This window comes from Prunus persica, chromosome G3, assembly GCF_000346465.2.
Source record: "Prunus persica cultivar Lovell chromosome G3, Prunus_persica_NCBIv2, whole genome shotgun sequence".
Lineage (NCBI taxonomy): Eukaryota > Viridiplantae > Streptophyta > Magnoliopsida > Rosales > Rosaceae > Prunus > Prunus persica.
The window spans coordinates 14,220,452-14,244,204 of NC_034011.1; the positions used below are offsets into that span (position 1 = coordinate 14,220,452).

At 38.5% G+C, this 23,753-nt stretch overlaps 2 protein-coding genes and 1 long non-coding RNA gene across 3 annotated transcripts; 1 reads left to right on the forward strand and 2 right to left on the reverse strand.

Annotated features, from left to right (window-relative positions):
- On the forward strand, window positions 1,824-2,092 carry LOC109948340. The gene is made up of 2 exons (XR_002270995.1): window positions 1,824-1,914; window positions 2,008-2,092. It is a non-coding gene; the product is annotated as an uncharacterized LOC109948340 (long non-coding RNA).
- LOC109948066 (protein FAR-RED IMPAIRED RESPONSE 1-like) lies at window positions 13,203-14,278 on the reverse strand. Its single transcript, XM_020559971.1, has 2 exons — window positions 13,380-14,278; window positions 13,203-13,296 (listed from the first exon to the last, which is right to left on the reverse strand). Exons 1-2 carry the CDS (start codon window positions 14,276-14,278, stop codon window positions 13,203-13,205), a joined length of 993 nt encoding a protein of 330 aa, XP_020415560.1.
- Window positions 22,002-23,719, reverse strand: LOC18765975 (protein ACCELERATED CELL DEATH 6). The gene is made up of 2 exons (XM_020559972.1): window positions 23,585-23,719; window positions 22,002-22,658 (listed from the first exon to the last, which is right to left on the reverse strand). The coding sequence occupies exons 1-2, from the start codon at window positions 23,717-23,719 to the stop codon at window positions 22,002-22,004; spliced, it is 792 nt and encodes a 263-aa protein (XP_020415561.1).

Here is a 23,753-nt window from a genome sequence, read left to right on the forward strand (position 1 = left end):
AAAGCATTTGATGAGAAATTTATGGAATTTGAGTTTAGGGTTAGAGTAACGGTTTTCCCCAATTTGTACCATCAATGTTGTTGGATTTGGTATCTCTTCTTTGTGCTTCAATTGCATGTTAATTTTTGCTTGGGTATAAGTTAAAAAACGAATGAAAATCAAGTGAATCACATGTCAATAACATCTTAATAACATGTTAGTAATGATATGAATAAGATAATGGTGTTGAATTGGAGGAGGCCCTCAAAACCTTCCACATTTGAAGCAGTGCAGAGTGCAGAGTACCTCTCTGGCGCTAGAATTTATATATTTTTTGAAATAAATATTATTTCATTTGTTACTAAATTTGCCTATGAGAAATGAGAACAGTTAATAATAAACTCATGAATAAAAGTGCAAAGCATTTGAAATAAAGGTTGATCTATGACGATTGTGGCTGACTGAAGAAAAAGCTAGAAAGAAAGAAGGATGTGGCAATTGCTTAGCAAGCAGATAGCAGAATAGATGCTTTGCTTTGCTTCCTTCCACTATATTTCTGATTTATTTATTTTGTGTTGTGTATGAGATGACAATAATTGTCATGTGTGTGAAGTGCAGAACTTGCCTAGATTGCACTCACACTCACTCATGCATCAACCATTGATTAGAGTTTGGATCCATAAATAAAACACATGAAATTGTTTGTAATTCACATAATCATTGCATTAACAGGTATTTGCACAAAATTTATCATATTGCTTTGATGATGTTAAAGCCTGTGATCAGTAATCCCTATGCTCATGTACTTTGTAAAATTTGTAATGTGCCTGGTTGACTAGTTGTGTAAATACCAATGTGATTGTGCAAATACGTGGTAGTATATGTGTTCACGTTATTTCATCTTGTATTTCAGGAAATGGGATCCAACGTGGAGCTGGTATGGCCAGAGTCAGAGGCATATTCGTCACGGGTGAACAACTGCTCACATGCAAATTCATCTCTAGCTGCAATTCGAGCGAAGTTGAGTGCGGAACAATTAGAACAATTCAAGACATCATGCTTTGGCCATCTTCTGAATATAGATAAGATTCAGTTTAGCGGGCAGATTGTGCATGGGGTTGTGTTGCGTAGCAAGGTGTGAAAGACTTGGATGGACTGAGTTTCTTAATAAGGTGTGACGTTGCTCAGTTCACTCGGCAGGGTTTCTGTTTGATCACAGGGCTTCGTTTTGGGGAAGTGCCTGAAGTTTCCAGTGGAGAGAGTGATGAAATTAGACTTCAGAAAAGATATTTTATAGACGAAGGAATTACATGTAATGCCTTAGAAGAAGCATTTCTGAGGTGCACAGAGGAAGATGACATCTACAAGCTAGCTCTTGTTTACTTTGCTGAGTTAGTGGTTTTGGGAAGGGACAAACATTTGAACATCAATCTAAATTACCTGACCCTTGTAGAGGACTTGGATGCGTTCAACAGGTATCCGTGGGGTTCGGTGTCCTTTGACAAAACCCAAGACAGTCTATTTTCTGCACCAACAAAGTATGTGAAAAGCTCTGAAAATGAAGAGGGAGGAGGGAAGAGGGAAGGGGAAAAGTAAGGTAACGGGAACAAGCCAGAGAAATGAGAAGGGCAAGAAGGATAAGCATGGTGAAGCGCAAAGGGGTGGATGGAGTTTTAAAGGTTTCACGTATGCTTTCCAGGTACATGGTAATAATGTTCATGTCAATTATGTTTTGTGGACTTTAAAACTTAAATAATGACTTTTGTCCTGTAAATTGTGTAGATTTGGGTATATGAATTAATTCCTAGAATGGCAGACCTGAATTACTGCAAGGTTGTTGACCCGACAGCTGTCCCGCGTATTTTGCGATGGAGAACTACTACGTCTGTTCCCGAGATGAGAAAGTTGAACAATTATTTTTTCCAGAGCAAAGAGGTTTGGTTTGCAGCCCTTAGAACTATTTATAAGATTCAATGAAATTATGAAGTAGAATGATTGAATATGACTCTTGTCTGTATTCTGAAACAGTCAGTTCAGTTGCGGGCGCTATGTCCGAGTGAAGAGGAAATGAGACAACCATATTGGAGTTGGCCACAGGATCGCCCTGCTGTTGTCTCGGCAGAGTCAATTCCTTCTTCATGTGCTGACCTTGATGAGTTGAACAAGGTGGTAAGCTTGTTGAGGTCCGAGTTGTTTCAAGTAAAGCGGGAAAAAGACGTCCTTGAGTTAAGGGTCATACGGATGGAAAAACTTTTGGACCACTGTTTAGGTCCTCAGTTTGAGAAGGAAGTAAGGAAGGACCTAGCTTTACTGAAAGAGAGGACGAATCGTTGTGTCATCTCACATCTATTTAAGGGAAGTGAGGAAATTGATGACATTCAATGGGATGAAGGGCCAAGTAACAGAAATAAGGGAGAGGAAAAGGAAGATGAAAGGATTGAAGGGGGTGAGGGGCCAAGTAATAGAGATGAGGGAGAGGAAAAGGAAAAGGAGGGGATTGAAGGGGGTGAAGTGCAAGGAAAACCAAGTGAGGTAGAGGAAGCTCAAAGGAAAAGAAGTGAAGAAGAGCAAGTGAAAATAAAAAGCAGCAAGGGAGAGGAAGCGCAAAGAAAGAGCAGTGAGGGAGAGGATCCGCAAAGAAAAAGAAGGGAGGGCAAGGAAGTGAAAAGACAAACAAGTGAGGAAAAGGAAGTGCAAAGAAACCAATGTGAGAAAGAAGATAATGAAGTTATGTTGCTTGGCGATGACATTGTCGAGAGCACGGAGGGGACAAAGGTTGAGTTTACTGTCGGGGACATTGATTTGGATCAACCTACAGCTGTGCTATCTCAGTTGAACGTTTGGTTGAATGATAAAGGTAAAGCTGTGGAACAAGGGGTCCAATTACGGAAGAGGAAGAGGATCATTCCTATGTGGAAGATCATTGAAGGTAGTGAATTGGTTCCAAATACTCTAGCAGAGACAACCGGACTTCAGACGTTAGACCCAATGAAGGCGATTCCGCATGATGATCTGGTGAAATTGCTAAAACTTTGTTGGGAATGGCGCCATAACCCAAAGTAAGTCCCTTGTTTTTTGAGATAGAAGGCATGAGTGTATATATTTTTTAATTGTTGTGTTCTAAAACTTTTTTATATTCATAGTTTGGTGATGCAATTTGGCAACGTGGAAGCTGATATTGAATTCTTCGCTTCCCTCGTCAAAGTTGATGGTTGGCTGAAAGGAGATGTAAGTTTAATTGATTATGCATTTGTTTTAATGTACATAGATTATGAGATTGACAAGAAAAACATGTTGCAGCACATTAATTTGGGGTTGTATCTCATCCGGAAGCGACAACAAGAGTTGGAGGAAGTAGAAATATCGGACTGGACAACGACCGATGTATTTTTTATGGTATGTCATGGGCCTTGACCAAGTGCTGTTAATAATTACAAATTATCCATACTTGCTTTGTGGAGGTGTTTAACCATTGATTGTTTTCTATTTGACAGAATCACATTCGTACTTGCTTTGCGGATAATAAAAAAAAAAAAAGCAAGTTGGGTGGAAAATTAGAAACAGTTTACTGAACGTTGTAAATGGCAAGGTTCCGGCGTGTGGGATGGATTGGCAGAACGCATATAAGGTGTATGCCCCTTGTATGTTGATGAAGTACAAGCATTGGGTGGCTGTAATGATTGATCTGGTTTTGTCTGAAATCAATGTGTACGATTCAAAGGTTTCACTTATTCCAGATGAGATCTTAAAGGAAGAACTCGCCCCGCTTTCAATTACGAATCCAAATCTTCTCAACACCATCGACTTTTATGAAGAAGGTGTTTACGCAAACAATTGCAGCCAAGATTGGTGGTGTCCGTGGCCAATAGAGCGTGTGGATGTTCCACAACAGTCTAATCAGTAAGCACAACTTGTTATTTTACTTTATTACTTTAAATTGTCAATTACGTTAGAACTTCATTAGTTGAATTGATCGAGTTCTTGTTTTGCTTCAGAGGCGATTGTGAAGTACATTGAGCTTTTGAGCGCTGAGATTCCGTTAGCTACTTGCACCTCGCAGAACATGCCCTTTTTCGGTTGAAATTGGCTGCAGAGATAACACGGGGAGATGCTTACAAGCCATGATATGGGTTGAACTTGGTTTAGGTACATGATGATTAAATCGGTTTTGGGAATGTCGAATTTCAAGCTCATGTAAATACACAATAAAGACCTACGGGTCCTTTTCGAATTCTACCTCTGCTCCTCTATTCTTCTTTGTCTTTCTCAATCTTAGTGTATTTTTGTACATAAATTGGGGTTTAAGTTATTGGACAATAACAATTAGAACCAAAATAGTGACAAATATTATAGCGGATGCATGCTTTCATTTTGATTAGTGTGATACTACGCTACGTTTATTCTGATATTGTCCTAAATGAATATGGAGTTGGATGCAGAGCATAGACAGGAAAATGAAGAAACTGAAATGGAGATGCTGAGGCTTGGTGAGGAGAAAAGTAAATGGATCTGTACATCTATTGCACGTAGGCAATCTAAATGGATAGGCAGATGAGTTTTTGAAGTTAGACACATGTCATTCCCATACATAGAATGTGCCTATGGTTCCGTAAAGTATTTTTTAATTTAATGAAACAAACTTCTGTGTAATATTAGCCTAACTCCTTCACAACATTTACATAACCTTAACCAAATTGCATTGAATTGGGATTTAAAGACTGCATATGTGAATTGGGATTTGAAGATGGCTTTTTAAGTGTATTACATCATTGCAAAGTGATGTGTCATCGTTTATGCAAGCCACCATTAATCGCAATGGGTTGCATCTTAATAAGGTACATAATCAGCGGCTATGGCCTCGCCTCCAATGTTTTATTCAACCATGCCCTCTTTATAGAAATACATAAAAAAATATCTCCAGGTGCAATGCTATAAAAACTCCCTATTGGTTCCGTACCGCCCCTCGAGTTTGAATCCCTCTCTCCTTTATACTTGGTTAATAAATTCGTTGATTTTTTTTATTGGTTTTGGACAGCTCAGTACCATAAAAGTAATGTATATTGGTGCGTCTATATTGCTTCTCTATTGCATGTATATCTTACATTTATTGTATGTGTATTGATTGTTTATTGCTTATGAAGGAAATAAATGACAATACACAGGCAACACACAAGCAATATACACACAACAGACAAACAATATACACACAATAGATATGCAATATACACACAATAGACATGCAATATACACACAATACACATGCAATATACATCAGTCCCCAATTACACCAACCATAAGGAAGTCGTATTCAATAGGAAATTAAACTTAGCAATTGTTCTTCCTACTAAAGGAATAATAAGGTCCGTTTCCCTCCTTAAATCTTACTTGAGTGGTACTTGTGGCCCCAATAAACATCCAATATTGGAGCAATAACATTCGATATACATGCAGCAAACAATCAATAAACCTTCAATAACCATTCAATATCGGTTGAATAACATGCGAAATACATGCAGTTAACAATCAATAAACATGTAAACAATTAATAAACATTCAATATCGGTTCAATAACATGCGAAATACATGGATTTAATACTCAATAAACCTTCAATAAACATGTAAACAATCAATAAACTTTGAATAAACATTCAATATCGGAGCAATAACATGTGAAATACATGCAGTAAAAAATCAATAAACCTTCAATAAACATTCAATATCATGCGATTTATATGCAGTAAACAATCAATAAACTTTAAGTATACGCAAATAAACAATCTATATACACTAAATAATTATGCAATTTTCAAAAAAATTGTATTGTCTTGTTATTGCATCGTATTGGCCCTGTATTGTGATTTTATCATCTTCGTATGATTTTCTTTTTTTAAAGTAAGTCTTGGAAAGTTTTTGCTGGGTTTCAAACAAATAAATGCTTTTGTTTAAATTCAATGCCAATCCACCTATTTCAAGAACAAATATTAAAAAATGGGTTTGAAAACTCATTGGTGGTGCGTGCAACATGTCTTTTTGGGGAGAACTTTCACAATCTTTGAAACCGTGCACTTAATTGCTCATTAAAAGAATAAATAATATGACAATTGATACAACTAATAAAACTAATACCAAGTCCTTAATGGACTTCAGCATATTCAGCACTGTAGCATCATACGTGTCAGCTTGATGTTCTGCTTCAGCGGAGGTTACATCAACCCATTCGAATCCATTGCAACTGGTGGCTCCCTAATTGCAAGCATCATATATGCAAAATAATTATGTTAGAGTTAGACATAGGTTTTTTTTTACCCACATACATATTTTTGAAATGAAAACTTACATAGGAGGTTAGACACTTCCAAAATGGCTTCCCTCGATTTTTGTCTGATTTTGAAACCCGAAGCACCATTGTAGCTCCACAATACTGACACCTCTTTGTATGAGCGGGAGATGAAGACGAAGACATGTTCAATCTTCTCAGTTGTACCTCTTCTCACTCAGATCTTCTCACTGAAACCTCTTCGGACTCATACCTTCTCACTCATAGTTCTCAGTCATACCCCTTCACTCATAACCCTAAACTTCTCACTCAGCTCTCTCTCATCTCTGCCCAAATTGAATTATATCCTTCTTTTCTGTGTGTGGGTGGGTTGGTCACGATCTGGACACCTGTACCGTCAGAATTGTGACATCTTTTACCCCGAAAAGCAATATAATATTTCACTACCAAATATTAATCTGAAAATTGAGGGGACACAGCTTGAAATTTATTATTTTATTTATATTTCATTAAGGCAACTAGTTGGATAAGAATCCATCATTATTGGTTCCATTTTAATAACATTACTAGGGGTAGTTAGGTGTGGGAAAATGAAAAAGTATATGATGGGACCTTCTGTCACTAGTCAGTAATCCATCACATTTGTATCAATTAATTTGATAGCGTTAAAATCCCAAAAATGGCTATGCAAATAGGTTATTAATTGACTTTTTGACTGTCTGACTCTCTATGCAATGTTATGACGTTTTCCCTTCTTTTGTCTTCAGTTTTAGGGTGTTGGGTTCAGTTTCTTTAAAAACGGTCAACTTGGAAAAACCCCAACTGAAAACACCTTTTCAAAACACTATAAACAGAGGCTACAACAAAACGTGTACCCCAAATATTCTGATTTCTCCCCTCTGCCACTCCTCAAATCGTTCCATTCCAAAAACATTTCAATGAATTCGAAATATTTCACTACGGTCGGAGGAAAGAGAAGGAAGCATCTCCGTTTGGATATGCCCCAAGCCTTCATCCCGAAGTTAGCTTGGTTTAAAGTGATGTTATACGCGGCAACCCAATCATCGAAAGATCTCTTCCGTATGGCATCTGTGTGCCCATTGTTCCAACCCAATCATCGGAAGATCTCTTCCGTATGGCATCTGTGTGCCCATTGTTCCAAACTTTGGCAAATAGTCCACAAGTGTGGAACACCATTTTAATGGCAAAGTACCCAGACCATCCTAGCTGGTACCGTGCCAGACCTGCGGTCCAGCATTTCTTGCAAAAATGCAGGGCTTGCAATAACCCTGAGTCGATATATAGAGAAGCATTCCAAGTTTTTTCAGGCAGGGTAACGTGGAAGCGTTGTATGGGATGCGCATTGCAGCCAAGGCAGGCCATATGGAAGCGGCATATGTAGTTGGACTACTTGGTATGTCCGGAAATGGTTAGTCAAAAGAGGATGCATTAGAATTCTTGTGTTCTTTGAATCAACGTAACAACATTGATATGAAAGGAACCAGGGATGCTTTGACACGAAGATTAAGCGGACCAACAGTTGCAAGAATATCGTAGATATGTTTGACTATGAGAAGATTAAGTTCAATCACTGCAGCGCTTGTAACAACAATGAATGGTATTTTGTTATTCAAGGCTGGCCTAGTGAAGAAAAGATAAATCCTGCCTTCTGGACTTGTTGCAATCGATGCAAATGGCACCGTGAGAGTATTTTTTGGTTCAAGGTGATGCGTGCGTATGTTGTGCGAGTGAATCCATACCCTTTTAATTAGTTGTAGTATGTTTTTACGATTTTTATGCATTGTGGACTTGCTTCTCTTCGGTTCTAGGTTGGCTGGCTATGTTGTACAAATGTTGTCTAAATGTTGGGTTTTAATCTATTTTGTCTGGTGTTTGTGCTGTCATAAACCGTTTTATATATAAATGTATAATATATATTATATAGCTGATTTATTACTGACATCATAGACGGCTAGGAATGACATTTTACTGACACAGATATTTTGCACAACTGCAATCTTCATATTTGGTAAACGAAAGGTCATGCATGGAGTAAATAGGTGTCTTTTCACCAGTGCTTGGGAATGACATTTTCCCACTTAGCATATCCCAACTGATTTGGTTACACGTTTCTTAAGCAAAACATATATGGAGTGAATGACGTTGAATTATTTTTTCCTGATGGTGTACAATGGATGACTTGTATATTTCTATTTTATTTTTCAAAACATCCCTACAACCTAAAAAATTAAAAAATTAACAAATTGAAGAAGAGAGAAACTGATTAGCACCAGAAATGGTCTATTCGCATGGAAAATAAAATTTAATAAAAAAGCTGGAGTAAATATAATTAACAAATGGACAGCCTAAAAAGTAATATCATAATAATTCAATTAATTTAGGATAACTAATAATAAAATACTAATGTAGCATAACCATGAAACAGGGAATTCAGTAGGAAGCTGAAATGTCAATAAGTTCGTAGCAATTTTCGGAACATTATTGGGATTTTTGTGTATTTAGTTATGAATTTTCCAAGAAAAAGTAATAAAATAATAATTTAGGGTAAAATGCAAGGAGGTGGCCATGTTGACTGACGTACACTTGTGTAAGTGGTGAAAGGTGACGGGCTGAGATCGCGCCAGGTGTCCTCTTGCAATTATTTTGGCTTTTTTAGTGCAAAAATCTCCTTTTTTCGGTAATAAATAGTAAGAAAATCCTAAAAATGCCCCAAAAATTACTCCGGCCTCCTTGTTACTTTATAAAACTAGGGGAACCTATAAATCATCCGTTTCGCAATGAAAAAATCCAAATTATTCTTACATAACTCACTTTCCTTTTAACCCTAAGTATATATGTTTGTTAACTTAAACTTCAATAACCTACTTCAACAAGCATCTCCCGTTAATGTTCGGAATAATTTTTTAAAATGTGTAACAATGAATCGGAGAATTCAGCAAGGGAGATGGAGTGTCAATGAGTTCGTAGCAATTTTCGGATCATTTTTCTAATTTTTGTGTATTTAGTTATGAATTTTCTAAGGAAAAGTAATAAAATAATAATTTAGGGTAAAAGGCGAGGATGTGGCCATGTTGATTCACGTACACTTGTGCGAGTGGTGAAAGGTGACGGGCTGAGATCGCGCCAGGTGTCCTCTGGCAATTATTTTTGCTTTTTTAGTGCAAAAATCTTTGAAAATAGGTAATAAATAGTAGGAAAATCCTAAAAATGCCCCAAAAATTACTCCAGCCTCCTTGTTACGTTATAAAACTAGGGGAACCTATAAATCATCCGTTTTGCAATTAAAAAATCCTAATTATTTTTACATAACTCACTTTCCTATTAACCCTAATTCACTTTAACAAGTATATTTCCTTAATATTCGTTTTATAATTTGTAATAATACAAGAATTAGTTTCCCTATATAAAATAATATGTGGCTTATAATAATTGCACATGCTTTGAAGCCATCATTGCAACTACGCCTAGAGCTTTCAACACCTCAGAAGTATTCAATAAGTTGTCCGCATGCAACTGCACCTACAGTTTTCAACACGTCAGAGGTATTCAATAAGTTGTCCACATGCAACTGCACCTAGAGTTTTTAACACGTCAGAGGTATTCAATAAGTTGTCCATATGACGCCGTATTGGGAATCAGTAATATATTTTTTATCATGTCCAATCACATAAAATAATGCCATACTTTTTCTGAAAAACCTCACACAAGTGAAGCAATTTTAAAATATTAGTGAATATTTGCCCTAGTGTATATGAGTGATTATATATTGAGTCTGCATTTTTTTTCACAGTATATGTTAACTTTGAGAGGGATTCCACAAACATATAATATAAAGAAAGAAAGAAATAGTAGGAGATGAACCAGTACAAAAAATAATATATAAATGGTACATAATAATTCCATAACCTTGTCACAAACGCACACACAAATGCTTTTCCATAAACATTGTCCTAACATATAATAAATAAAGGCAACATTGCATATGATGCAACCATGTCCAAATCTGATACGTGATCAAAAAATAATGGACATGGCAGCAACATATGACTGAAGTAGATGGGCTCTTTGCATCTTGTGTTATCGTAATTAAAGACATCAAAATATTAAGGTTGAAATCTTCCATAGTAGTAAGCATCAAAATAGGTTTGAAGCACAGTTTAACGAAAATTCCAATTCCACTGATTTGCCTCTGCTCAAACACAAGAACCAAAATGGTTACTTCCCTTGCTGAGTATATTTGTTAACGTCAGAAACGGTAATAGATGACCAATCAAACCCGGGTACGACGAGTTTTGCATAGGATCGGAAGTAGTCGAATCCAGCTTGCATCAAACGCTTCTTTGACTCCACTGCATTAGATGAGTTCTTGTATTTTTGAACAGCTACACTCCGAAGTCATTTGTGTCTACGCTTCATGCGCTGCAACTTCGTCCTATCCAGATTGGCCTGCCTTTTGTCATCTTCAATTTGGCCTTCAACAAATTCCAAACGTGCCCTTGCCCTTTGGATTTCATCACCAAGTTGAAGATGCCTCTTCTTCCAAAAAGCAAGAACTCTTTCAAACTCAAAACTTCCAACAAAATGGTCATTCTGTCTAGGAATGTGACATTGCTTGTCTGGTGACTCACTTGCGTTTCGAAGGCGGTCTTTGTTTGGAGGGGTGTTTATTATGCTCACATCAAACTTAGTTAGTAAATCCATTCTATGGGGGGAGTGAGTTTCTATGGAGGAGAGAATTTTAGTAGATGGAGACAGATTCGGTGGAGGAGTGAGTCTTGTGTGGAAGGAGAATTTCTATGAAAGGGGTGATAGTAATACCAATAAAAGGGTTCCCGCCAAAAAATATTTGCTTGACAATGTATAAATTATTTTTTGGTCTGATACAATCTAAGTTTAATCCTAACTAGTTTGGTTGAGTTCACTAACTAGATGTCACTTCCATTGAGTTTCTTTCAACCACTATCAGTGGTGTAAGGAGGGTGTGAGGTTGACATGCTTGAAAAGCAAAACCTGACACCTCTTTTTTTAAAAATTGAAAAAAAGTACATATGTTGACTACACACAAGCTTTGGTATGTTGGTCTATAAACCTATGTTCCCTTTCTCAAACGAAATTGCATATGCAATCCTCATCCTCCCAAAACAAAGAGGATTATTCAAGCATGTCAACCTCTTCAGGCGCCAACAACACAATCGAAGATGACAAATTGGAGTCGCAGGTTCTATTTCCACATTGTACTCACCGACCCCTTCCTTTTTCAACATCATTTGGGAGTGAGGGGGACTCCGATGATCCATTAGAGGCAATACATGCAGTCACTGGCAAGCTGGATTATAATTCCAAACTGATCAATTCATGGCACGAGAAATGTGTTGAAGACGAGGGAATTTTGGCTGATCTTAACATTAGAGTGAACAAAGCGTTCTCCCAAAAGAACAAGTACTTGAAGCTGAGTCATAAAAGGAAGCTGAAAGCTGAGGAGTTGGATACAGTAATGAATGATGAAATTAAAGGTTGTTTGATGAACCATATGCGATGCGAAGAGCACCATAGTGAACTGAAGTTGGCATTCAACGAAGGATTCGACAAATTCCGAGCATTTGCAGCAACTACTCATACAAGTTATGATTGGAACTATGTGTCCCCTGATGCTGTGAGAGAGATACTAGACGATGGTGGTGACATGAATGAGCATAAGCACGTCAAAGCTGCTCGGAAGAAGCCGACCGATACGACTAAGTGATTGCGGCTACCGCTGTTCAGTTGGTTGAGGGTGATCGTGGTATTGCACAAATTAGAAGTATATTCCCTTAATGTCATTTTCATTTCAATAAAACACAAATATCGGTTTCATTTGCTTCATATATAATTATTGGGACTATGTATTGCAAGTCATCATGTGTTCCTTCTGTCTAACATTATATTTTGCAAATATCGAAATATTATTCAATAAGCAGTGAATATCACAGCAAGCTGGGAATCAGTAAAGTCTCATTATCATGTCCATTCACATTAAAGAGCTGGCGTACTTTTTCTCAAAAAAAACTGACACGTGAGTCATAAGTAACATAACATGTGCTATACATTGTTTAGTGAATGGTTTATGGTTTATTTATATATAATAAAATTCTAAATATTGCTAAAGATTTATTTCGTCTATATCACTAGGGACATGAGTGACCATAAGCATGTGAGACCTGCTAAGAAGAAGCTGACCAATACGACCGAGTGATTGTGGATACCGTTGTTCAGTTGGTTGGGGAGATCGTGGTATTGCTAAGAGGGAGCACATAATATGTTTTGCAATCAAATTTTCTTTTGTGTGTGGAATTAAGAGTAGTTATGTAAGTTAGTGTACCCTTTAATATTCTCCAACCGTTCGAAATGTAATTAGCTGCAATGTACTTTTTCTTTTTTACACGCTGCTTTCTATTCGCTCTGTTCCAACAAAGTGCTTCAAGTATCCTTCAGTTACAAATGTTTACAAAATCGTGCCCCTAATAACCAGAACCAAAAAGTGGGTACTGCTGGAAATCATTACTGCTAATGGAAACAACAGCTGGCTGCTGAAAATGCTGCATTAGGCTGTGATATAATCAATGAATCTCTGTTAAAACATAATTCACCCTAAACTACCCATTTTACATGGTAAAAGTCATTGTTTCTTCACATAACTCAAAATTTCATACTTTATCAAATGTCTATGAAAATTTCTAAATAGGGAGAAGACGTAAAATTAACATGTGTCCAAATTTCATGCAAGAATGAAACCAAGCAAATTTTCATTTCAATTACCAGTGGACATAGTAAGACCTCATCGGTGGACATGAACAAAAAAACAATAATAATCAAAAACTGAATCTATAAAACTTCACCTGATCATTAATCTTCATAACAACCAGATTTCGTCTAATAGAAACATAAATCATTCAGTTGGTCCGTGCATCCTGTCAAATTCGTCGAATAATGGGTCACTACGATCTATTGGAGTTGATTCGTCATTATTCGACGGTGATGTCCTGCATAAACATCAAACACAAGCACATAAAAAATTTCCCTATTCAAATTTTAGATGTTATTATAAATAGTGTTAGCATCTTACGGTGTGTTCAAATGTCTTGGGCATTGTCTTCTATCATGACCAATGTGTCCACACTCTCGACAGTGTCTAATCCCTCGCTTCATTGCCTTTTCCTTTGCTCCCGTTACTCCTTTCGACCTTCCTTTACACCTCACTCTCTTAGGGTCTTTCATATATTGTGTTTGAGAGCTGGACCCTCCAACTTCGTTATTACTTGGTCCATCCTTCAACAACTTCAACTTCACCTGCAAACTTTTTAGAGTCTCTGACAGTAGCTCACATCCTTCTTCACTCATTAATGCATCCTCAACCACATCTGAAGCAAGTCGAGACATTGTACACCGCTTTATTAAAAGACCAGGATCTGCACAGTCTTTAATTTCGTTGCCATTTGCATCTGACACCAATCCAGATTTCGCAGTTTTCTTCCACCTCTTCAAAATATATTTATCGGCCATATATTCAATCTGGTCCCTTCTGAACAATGCTAGGATGTGCTTGCAAATAATTCCAACAAATTCAAATCTTTTGCAGCTACACGATGTGTTGTCAGAATCTTTGACATATACGACTTCTGCCACTCTTGTTTCCCAATTTTTCCTTTCGCTCACGTTAAAGACAACTTTAGAAGCATCCTCTGTTTTGAGCTCTAGGAAACATGTTGTACTTTGTATTAGTTCTTGCTCAACCTTTTGAAACATTGTCCTTGTGTACAAGGTAGCCATTTGTTTGTTCATTGGCATCGGTAGAATACATTGAGCCACTTCAAATGCATCTACATGATCAGCAACTAACTCTTTTTCACGTTGATGAGAAAGTGCCCTCTCAAATCGTATTATGAAATCCATCAACGAATTTCTCCTTGATATGTATTGCTTGAAAAAACCATGAGAACCTTCTGCTCTTTGGCTGCTTGACATTCCAACGGCAAAAAATTGTCGTGCGTAGGCTGGAACCCAAGATTCCCTTAAATCAAACATTGAACTTAGTCATGGATGGTCAGTCAAACCAGCCTTTGTAACCACAATATTCCATTTTGCATCAAACTCATCCTTATTGTCAGTATCCCATATGGCTTTCTGAAATTCACGCCAATACTCCTTATAAGCATAATGTGGTAACTTAACAGAGAACTTTGATGTGATGTGCCATATGCAAAGTCGATGAAATGTAGTAGGGAAGGATATTGAAATCGCTATGGCCATTGCCGCATCTTGATCTGTAATGATCGTTTTAGGTTCGCCACCTGGCATGGCTTTCTTAAACTCCTCAAACATCCAAACAAACGACTCAGTCGTTTCCTTGCTCAAAAATGCGCATGCTAAGACAATTGTCTGACCATGGTTATTAACTCCCAACATTGGTGCAAATGTCAAGTCGTATCGATTCGTATTGAATGTGGTATCGAATACAACAACATCTCCATAAAACCCATATGCCCGTCTAGAAGTTGCATCTGCCCAAAAACATCGACTAAACCTGTCATGGCCATCTCCCTCAATCTTGAAATAAAAAGCCTCATTTTTTTTCTGTTCAGCCATAAAATACTCGGTCACTAGTTCAACATCGTGGTTCCTCAGCTTCCCATTCACACTACATTCAAGATTGTAGATATCTTTTTTGATAAAACCGATTTTATCCATTCCTCCGGATTGCACCTCGAAAATAGTTACCTTCTAATGAATGGGAATATTAACTGAACCCAACTGTTTTGTGAGTACTTTTGTAGAATCTGAAATATGACGGTGTGATCTCAATAAATGCATTCTTTCTGAGGGTGTCATCTTATGATTGTGTCCCTCTGCAAAAAGAGAGATGGTATACTTCTTGCTCCCATTTGTCTTCACAACCACAATCTTAGCTTTGCAATTGCATCTACTTATTCCCCGTTGTCTTTTTCTCTCCCGAGTTTCATCTCTCCTGTATGCACCTTGTTTGCAACATACAAATTCTTTCCTCAAAATCTCTTTCTTATTTTTCCCCCAAAAGTTGGAATGAAGTCGAATACCAAAGCCAGCCAAGAATACATATCTATTATAGAAATTGTAAACGAGGTCAAGCGAGTCGAACTTCATCCCAACTGCTGGTGTTTCCTCATTTCTTACTTCAGGAATATAAACCCTCCTATTAGCTGTTGCACATTCATCACTCTCTGAGCCCCCAGATATTTTATCTACGTATATTATTGATCCACTTCTATATTACTGCATAGCAAATATTAATTCATTATCAGTCATTACTGCATCACAACATATCAATGCATTCCACTTACACAAAACATTGCCCAAATTGACACAAAATACGCATAGCCTAACTTCCGATTACACAAAACGCAAGCAAAATTTAATAATAGTTACATCATCTCTTGTGAAATAATCTGGAAAAAATAACATTAGAACCAACATGTTCAACTAAGAACACAAATGTAATTCAAACCACCAATTACAGAACTTCATCCAATATCCTCTCCAAATGCTTACTCCTAATGTCATTAAGCCTAAGTTTAGGATCTTTTACATACATTTCATAATTTTCCACCCCCACCAAAAACAATCAACTAAGTATATTGAATATTCATAAGGAAATGACACATTATTGATTCCAAAAATGACGCATTATTGATGCCACAAATGACGAATTTCCCACCCTCACAAAAAATAAACCAAACCCAATAAAATCAATCCAGCAAGTGAACTTACCTCTCAAAATCAATCGGGAGCTCTGAAGTCAGTCAGCTTGAGAGAATGTAGTGGACATTAGAGAAGACTCTTTGGTATTTGAGACTCCATCTCTACCAAAATCGAGGAACAACTGCTGCTGCGGCGTCTAGCTACAAAAAGAGATATGCTACTTTGCTTTCATCTGGAATCTTGTCAGCTGAATGAAAAAGAGAAGGGGTTTTCACTTGACCCATAGAATCAAAACAGGGCAACAGCTACGTAAGAGCCATTCTTTGTAATACCGAGGATACCATAGATCGCAGGCCTCCCAAGGAGCTAATGACAATCGAGTGACTATAAGGTTTGGGAGATTTGGATCCTTCTAATTGTGGGTTTGCTTTACATTCAAAAAGAGAGGATTGTGTTCTTGAGTTTTTCACAGAGAGGGAAAGAGGGAAGATGTAACACCCCGACTCTAAATTTAATTCATATTTTAAATTATTTAAGTGAATTTACGAATTTACCCTCAGGGTAGGGGTAAATTGGTCATTTTATTGCCCGAAAAGTGTTTGGGGCAGTGATTGGTATTTTTGGGTAGGTGGTACTGAGACGAATTCGTAGACACGCGGTAGGCTTAAATCAGAGTTGTAACGAAGAAGTTACGGGCAAAACATCGACAGTGGCAAAACCGTAAATATTTCGAAGTTTGAGTTTAAAATATCTGACTTTTCTCTCTCTCTCTCTCTCTCTCTCTCTCTCTCTCTCCCCCGACGCTCTCTCTCTCCCCTAAAACCCAACAGCGACGGTTCCACCGTCGCCACCGCCGCCACCAGCCACGGCTGGCCTCGAGACCGGTCCCAATCGAACCGCCGTCGCTCGCCCTTCCTCTCCTGGCCAGCACCGTCCCTGGAACCACCAGATTCCGTCGAAAAATGCTCGGAATCGAGCCGGTTTGACAGAAACTTCCAGCCGCTCGATCTCCTTGCTCCGGCCACCGTTTCTGGTGAGTGAGGTATGGTTTCTCACCTATTTTCCGAGTTCTAGCTGATGGTTGTATAGGTTTGGATCGATTCGTGGTCTAGGAAATCGAATTGAAAATCTAGGTTTTGGCTGAATTTCAAAATGAAATTCCGGCCAGTTGCCGCCCGAATTGGGCCTTCCCGTAGTTGAATAAAGTGTTCCACTCTTCGAGTAGAATCTGTAGCCGGAAGGGTGAGCTCGGGTGTGGAGTTTTTCCGTCGCCGGAATTACTCTACACACCCACGCGCTGCCGGCGTGTGTGGCGGCGCGTGGGCGAGGCTGGTGAGGCTGCAATTTAACTCGATGAGATCCTTAGGTTGTCACGAGCACGTAGGATTTCGCGGATCTCAATTCGGACATCGTTTGACTATCGAATGGATTTTCGCATATTGTGCGTTATCCGGGTTCGATAGGTTCCGACCGTTAGATCCTTTCCGAATTAAAATATGTTGTTCTAGGTATTCCTAGGATCGTATAGGAATTTGCGGATCGTGAATCGGAACCCCGGATGTTCCGATTCAATAACTTAAAGTTTGTGTTTTATAATAATCGTCCGATTGTGCGATCGTAAGCGATCTAACCATCCGTTTCAGACTAAACTTGCGGGACGGGTATCTTAGACCTTGTGAAACCTTTAGGAACTTTCGGATTGTAAAATGGAGGTCGTGGGTCCTGTGGGCCCGGTTGACCCAAATTGGGAAGTTTGACCGTCGGTTGACCGAGTGTCTCCCAAAGTTGTTCCATCGTCCAAATTGAGTAGTTGGACCTTAGAACGTCTCGTTCCTAGTACACTTACTAGAGACCTGGGAAATTAGGATATTTAATTTAAAGTACTCGTTCCAAACGTTTCGTATTAATCTCGTATACGTATTCTGAATTAGGTACTCCGACTACGCATCCACAGTAGGCGGGACCCTCTCAGGGTCAAGCAGCGTGGGACTACTTGTGAGTGGACTTTGTTTTCAAATCTTATGCATGGTTTTATTGGTGAAAGATTTATGCATAATGTTTTTAATGATTTATTGAATATATTATATTCATGAGTTGAACTTGATGTTTTTATAGCGCGTTGGTAAAATATTGTGGGTTTGGTATAGTTGGGTATTGAAAGTATATTTTCTATGGGTTTTGGGAAATAGTATGCATGATGTTTTAATTGGTATTTTGGATATATTATTTATGAAATTGTTGAAAGTGATATTTTTATAAGGCATTAAAATATATTTTGGGTTTTGACGTATTTGAGTATCTTGAGTATGAATATATGGATTTTGGGGATTTATATATATATTTGGTTATGTGTGAGGTACTTGGGTTGTTGAGATGAGATTGTGGAAAGTGGTGAGTATAGAATGTCAGTTTGGTGTGCGGTAAGCACTACCCTATGTACCTCCCCGGATGTGGAACTTGGATACGGAGACTTGAGATACTTGGAATTGTTGGGACCCGGGGCATCCTTGACGGGATGTTGCTGTAGACCCTTAATTGGGTAGTCTGCGCGCGTAGGACTGTTCACAGACGTACGGGTTTTGAGGTTATCGACGGTATGTTCTGGCTGAGAGTTGGTCCCCCAGTTGGACGGCTCGTTCCCTAGTCACATGGTGGATTGAGGACTCATCACGAGGACTCTGCCAGGGTGACTAGTCAAACAATCCCCCGGTTGGATTGTTTCCCCGGTACAACTAGGTGATGGTTATATTTATACTATTTATTATATATGTATATCTCTTATATTATATATTTATATCTATTCATTCATTCTTGTTTCTCGGTGTGGATACTTCCTTGCCGGTCGTGCCAATGGGTACGCTTTCGAGAGTTTGGTTGTGGGATTTATAAGTTTTTGGATGGTGGGTTTTGTAAAGCGTTCGTTTTGGATTTTGGACTTGGCATCTGGTATTGATTTGTTTTGATATATATTATATATATATATATACGTGAGTATGACGGTTTTGAGATGCATGGGATTTCTTGCATGGTTTTCTAAACGGTGGGGTTATATTACGTTGGTTTACACTGAACTGAATTTATGTTTGTCCACTCACAATTTTCTGTTTTGCGCCCCCCAGCTAGTAGTTGACTGAGCTCCGCAGCAGAGCCGGATCGTGAGCTTCCGAGCCTTGAGTCATCGTAGGACTCTTTCTTCCTGTTATTTCCTTTGTACTCTGTTTTGTTGAAATTGAAGTTCTTAGACATGCTCTGTTATCGCCCTGTTAGGGTCTGAATTGTGAGGCCGGAGGCCATTTTGTTGTAAACTGTTTATTCGCTGTAAAGCATGCTGCTGGTTGGGATTATTCTATATTTTTATGCAGGTTGAATTTTGTTGGTTTGTTCAATTCATAAGGGAGACTCCGCCAAAATTTTGGTAGAGAGTCTCGGTTTCTAGTAAGTGGGCCTGGCATCGGGGTGATGTCGGAACAAAGACGGGATTAGCCCCGGTGATCTTCAACTGAAGTTGGGTTTCTAAACGGGTTAGATTTCAACCCGATTCTACATGCATCCTCTTTTAAAAACTCACCGTTGAATGAAATCCAACGGCTCTTACATACCCCTCAAAAACACCCCTTATAACTTTCCACTCACTATAGAAGCTCCCTTAGAGAATAGGCTTAAGGGGCTTAATTATACAAGCCAAACTTATGTAAATAAAAAATTAGCCCACCGTCTAGAGCCTACCTCCATTTAAATTAATCAAGTATACTCCCTTCCCAACCATTGGATTGATTTTGGAGTCCCTTTTTCGAGAACCATCAAACGGACCAGACTCAAGTATTTTGGCAATGACACAATGGAATTATCCAAGTGATGCTTTCTTGTTTGTTTGTCATATCCACGTGAAGCTTTCCAAATTTTAAAGTGTAAGATATTAATTTATTTCAAATCTTTCAAAGCTTTCCTTTTCATTCTTTCTCCTCTGAATTCTTTATTGAGAGTTTGTTTGGGATTAATTTTGAATAAGTCAAAAAATACTTCTAATTATTTCTCCAAATAATCATTTTAAGTGGGTTTAAGTAATTTTATGGAAAAACACATGGGAGGTGCTTCTGCCCAGAATCACTTAAAATCACTTAAAGTGATTATATGGAGTACAAAGAGGTGGTTCTCCCCATAAGTGATTCTGGTCTATGCATAATCACTCACAAACGAGCCCTTAATTTTACTTTCATTATTTTTCCTCATTATCTTTCGTCCTCCAAAAGATGGCAAGAATTCATTTGTTTCTTCATGGAAACATTAGAGCTTTCATCATTTTTCCTCATTCTCTTATCTCTTTCTTTTTCCTTCACTTCCTTCACTCTCTTCTCTGTGTTCATTGTTGTTGTTTGTTTGCTAATTAATTGGCTTCCATTTTTATTACTACTGATTTGTGTTTTTTTGGGGGTGGTTTATTGTACTTAATTTTGTTGCCTCGCCTACCAACAAAAAATTCTAGACATGATATATTATATAATAGAAGAAGCTAATAAATTTTTTTTAACCTATCCTTAGAAAAATTTCTGATTTCGCCATTCGGTGTGGGTGTTTGGGTACTTTGTTGGGATGGTTGCGATTGGGGGTATACTAGATTGGTGGGGTTTGGTGTGCATTGGGGGTGGCGGCTCGGGGTGGGTATGGTTAGGAGGTGAAGGTGGCTAGGTGTGGTGGGAGTGTTATCAGTCTTTTGGGGTGGGGGATCATATTTGGACCGTGGAGGAGGAGAAACTGGGGTGTCAACGTGGGGAGGGAATGGTGGCCCCGAGTTGAGGGTAGCAATTGGCGGTGGGGAAGGTTTGTGTTGTGGTGAGAATGGGGGCGGTGGGAGGTGTGGTGCTAGGGGTTGTCGGGTCAATAAGGAATTTTTCATTATTTATTTGTTTGCATGGAAGTCAATGTCATTAAAAAATAGGGCACATGTTTGACATATTAGCATTTAGAAAGGGTTTTTAGGTTCAATGGTCCTTGAACTTTGATACGATTCGCATTTTAGTTCCTCAATTTCCAAAATCATTCATATGGTCCATCAACTTTAGTTTTGTTAGAACAAATTGTCATGCTATCAATTTTATCAACTTTTTCTTTTAAAATTGAGCATGTGCATGGCACATGGTGTACTGCAGAGGGTCAAAATTAGAAATTTCCTCACTCCTGGGGTACATGTATAATTCCTAATGCACCCAAACCCCACATCCACTCCCCCACCGCTGCAACTTAACTCTTCCCATCCATATATCTCCCTCCCTCCCTAAGCCAAGCCCATTAAAATCCACCACCAATCGATGAATGATATATCTCCCTTCCTCCAACCCAACAAAGCCATGGACAACCTCCACCCAACACCAAGCCAATTAACCCACCGCTTCAACAAGAACTAATGGAGCTCCCACAACCTAGACCTCCACCCTCCCTGTGATGGGGACGATTGGAAGAAGATTTTTTTAGTTTTTATTTTTATTCTTTGGGGTGAAAGGAATACTCAGATTGTGTAAATTAAAAATAATACAAATAGACCATGTTGCCCCTGCATTTACCAGAGAAGATAACAAAATTGATGACATGACCATTTGTCCAAACGAAAGTGAAGTTGAAGTACTATGGGAATGATTTTGGAAATTTAGGGACTCAAATGATAATCGGGTCAAAATTCAGCGATCATTGGACCTAAAAACTAACGGGTTGGCTAACGGAGTGGGTAAATTGTAAGTTTTCCAGGACTTTGAGTATGTACTTATAAATGTCCTCAAAGGCGATTATGAACTTGAAAATGACCATATAATTTGGAGGGTGTTTTGTAGTTTGTCCAAAATAAAATTTACACAGTTAATAATACATACATTCTCAAAAAGTTCTTAACTACAACATAAAGTGCATGAAACATAAAAACTACTACTTTTTTTTAGGGAACACAAGAACTACCACTTAACATTCCAAGATGACAAGTTTGAAGGCCCAGAGTATCGCGCAACCAAGGAGATCAGTCGTCTTCTTAGTCATCGTTGTGACTTCCAGAAGCCCATACTTCCACACAGAAGAGAAAATAAGTGATCCAACGAAAGATGCGGGACCCAGAAGTAGTTTTGCAAAAGAGTGGAGTGAAAACTACTAAGACAGTGAAAATGAAAAGGACTCCCAGGATCAATACAACATAGGCAAGCCAATGAAGATTGCTAACTACCACATAAACCCCAGCCATGAAGGCTAAGGAAATCATGGTAAGCGCAATCCCCAACAGCGGCAATGCCAGACGGAGAGCTATATCCACCAAATTTAAGTCCCCCAACTGCGCCCAAATGAGACAGACTGCAACAAGGATGGCAGTATACATAGCTATGGTGTTACAAATCACAAAGGCTTGGAACATAGCGTTGGTTAGCAAGATTGCCATGCCCTCTTGAGGGGCGTCACCGTTGTTTCCACCTGGCATTGTGAAACCGGCTGCAAATGCCATTGTGGCAACAAGTGTGGTAACCACCAATAGAGTATTCACCCTGTCCCTAATGCTTTCCTCGTTTGGTAACTTCAAGTCAGTCGAACCTCCACCATTGTCTGCTACTTGTGGCGATCTCTGTTTTTTTCTTTGGAGGACATGCAAACTCTGAGCTCGCTGTGCGAAAGCAGATTTCAATACCGTCCAAGTAAGCCTCTGCGCAGTACAAGAAGAAACAATCCAATTACCAGACACACGTCGTTGGTAAAATAGAAACAAATCATATAGAGATAACAAAAAGAGGTACTAACATGTAAATGATGATGATAAGTTTTAGTTGATCACTATTTGAGCGCTACATAACTTGGAGTTTCTAATCACAGCTGGAGCTCCCTATATAGGTTGTTTATGCCCAAATAAATGCATAGTTAGTGATGTCTTCATTTTGCCCAGTACAACTATTCATTTTCTTTCCCCACATGTTTTTTCCATTTGCATGTTCTTTGAATTTGGCAGGAAGACTTTATCTTGTAAAGTCCTTATATATGGGATCTGTGCAGTGACCGATCCATGAATTTTTCTTATTGGGGGCAAGATGTAGACCAAATCTACAAAATCTACTACACGTTTCATACATCATTCAAATACTCAACAAGTAACAAATAAGGGTGCTAGATACTTGTAAATCTGCAATCCACAGAGTCTCATAGATATCCAAACCTTCCACAGCTGCCGAGAATACCACGACATTTTGTCTCTCTAACCTGCCTTGCTCAACAGAGCATCAATGGAACTTCATGGGCAGTAAAAAAAGGTGAGTAGGGCCAATAGTCGTCACTATCCCCTCAAGTGGATCTGTCACTGGATGCGTGGCGTATGTTTTATATCAACCATTTTAGGTGAACTACATCAGCCATAGAGTTGTAATCCTACTTCAATAAAATCTAGAGTGTTTTCTCAATTTATTTGTTTCTCCTTTTAGTTCTCTGTTCAATTTCTTTGAGAATATACCAAACTGGAACTAATGCGTACTTGTTCCCAACACACTAAATAGAACAAGGATAATTCCCTTGGAAATGATAGCCAAAATCATCATCATCATCATCAGTCATGTGATAAAAGTAGATATAGTACTAACTTACCCCATGATATGATGCAATAGTTTCCAAAGTGCTTTCTGTAATGTCAAGAGCTGTCATGTGCCTATCATTCAAGAGCTTTAAGTTTGTCCTTGTATCCCAAGCCAATCTGTAGACAACCTTGGGGTGGTGGTGCATCGTTGCCAAATGTAAAGGAGTATTTCCGTTCCTG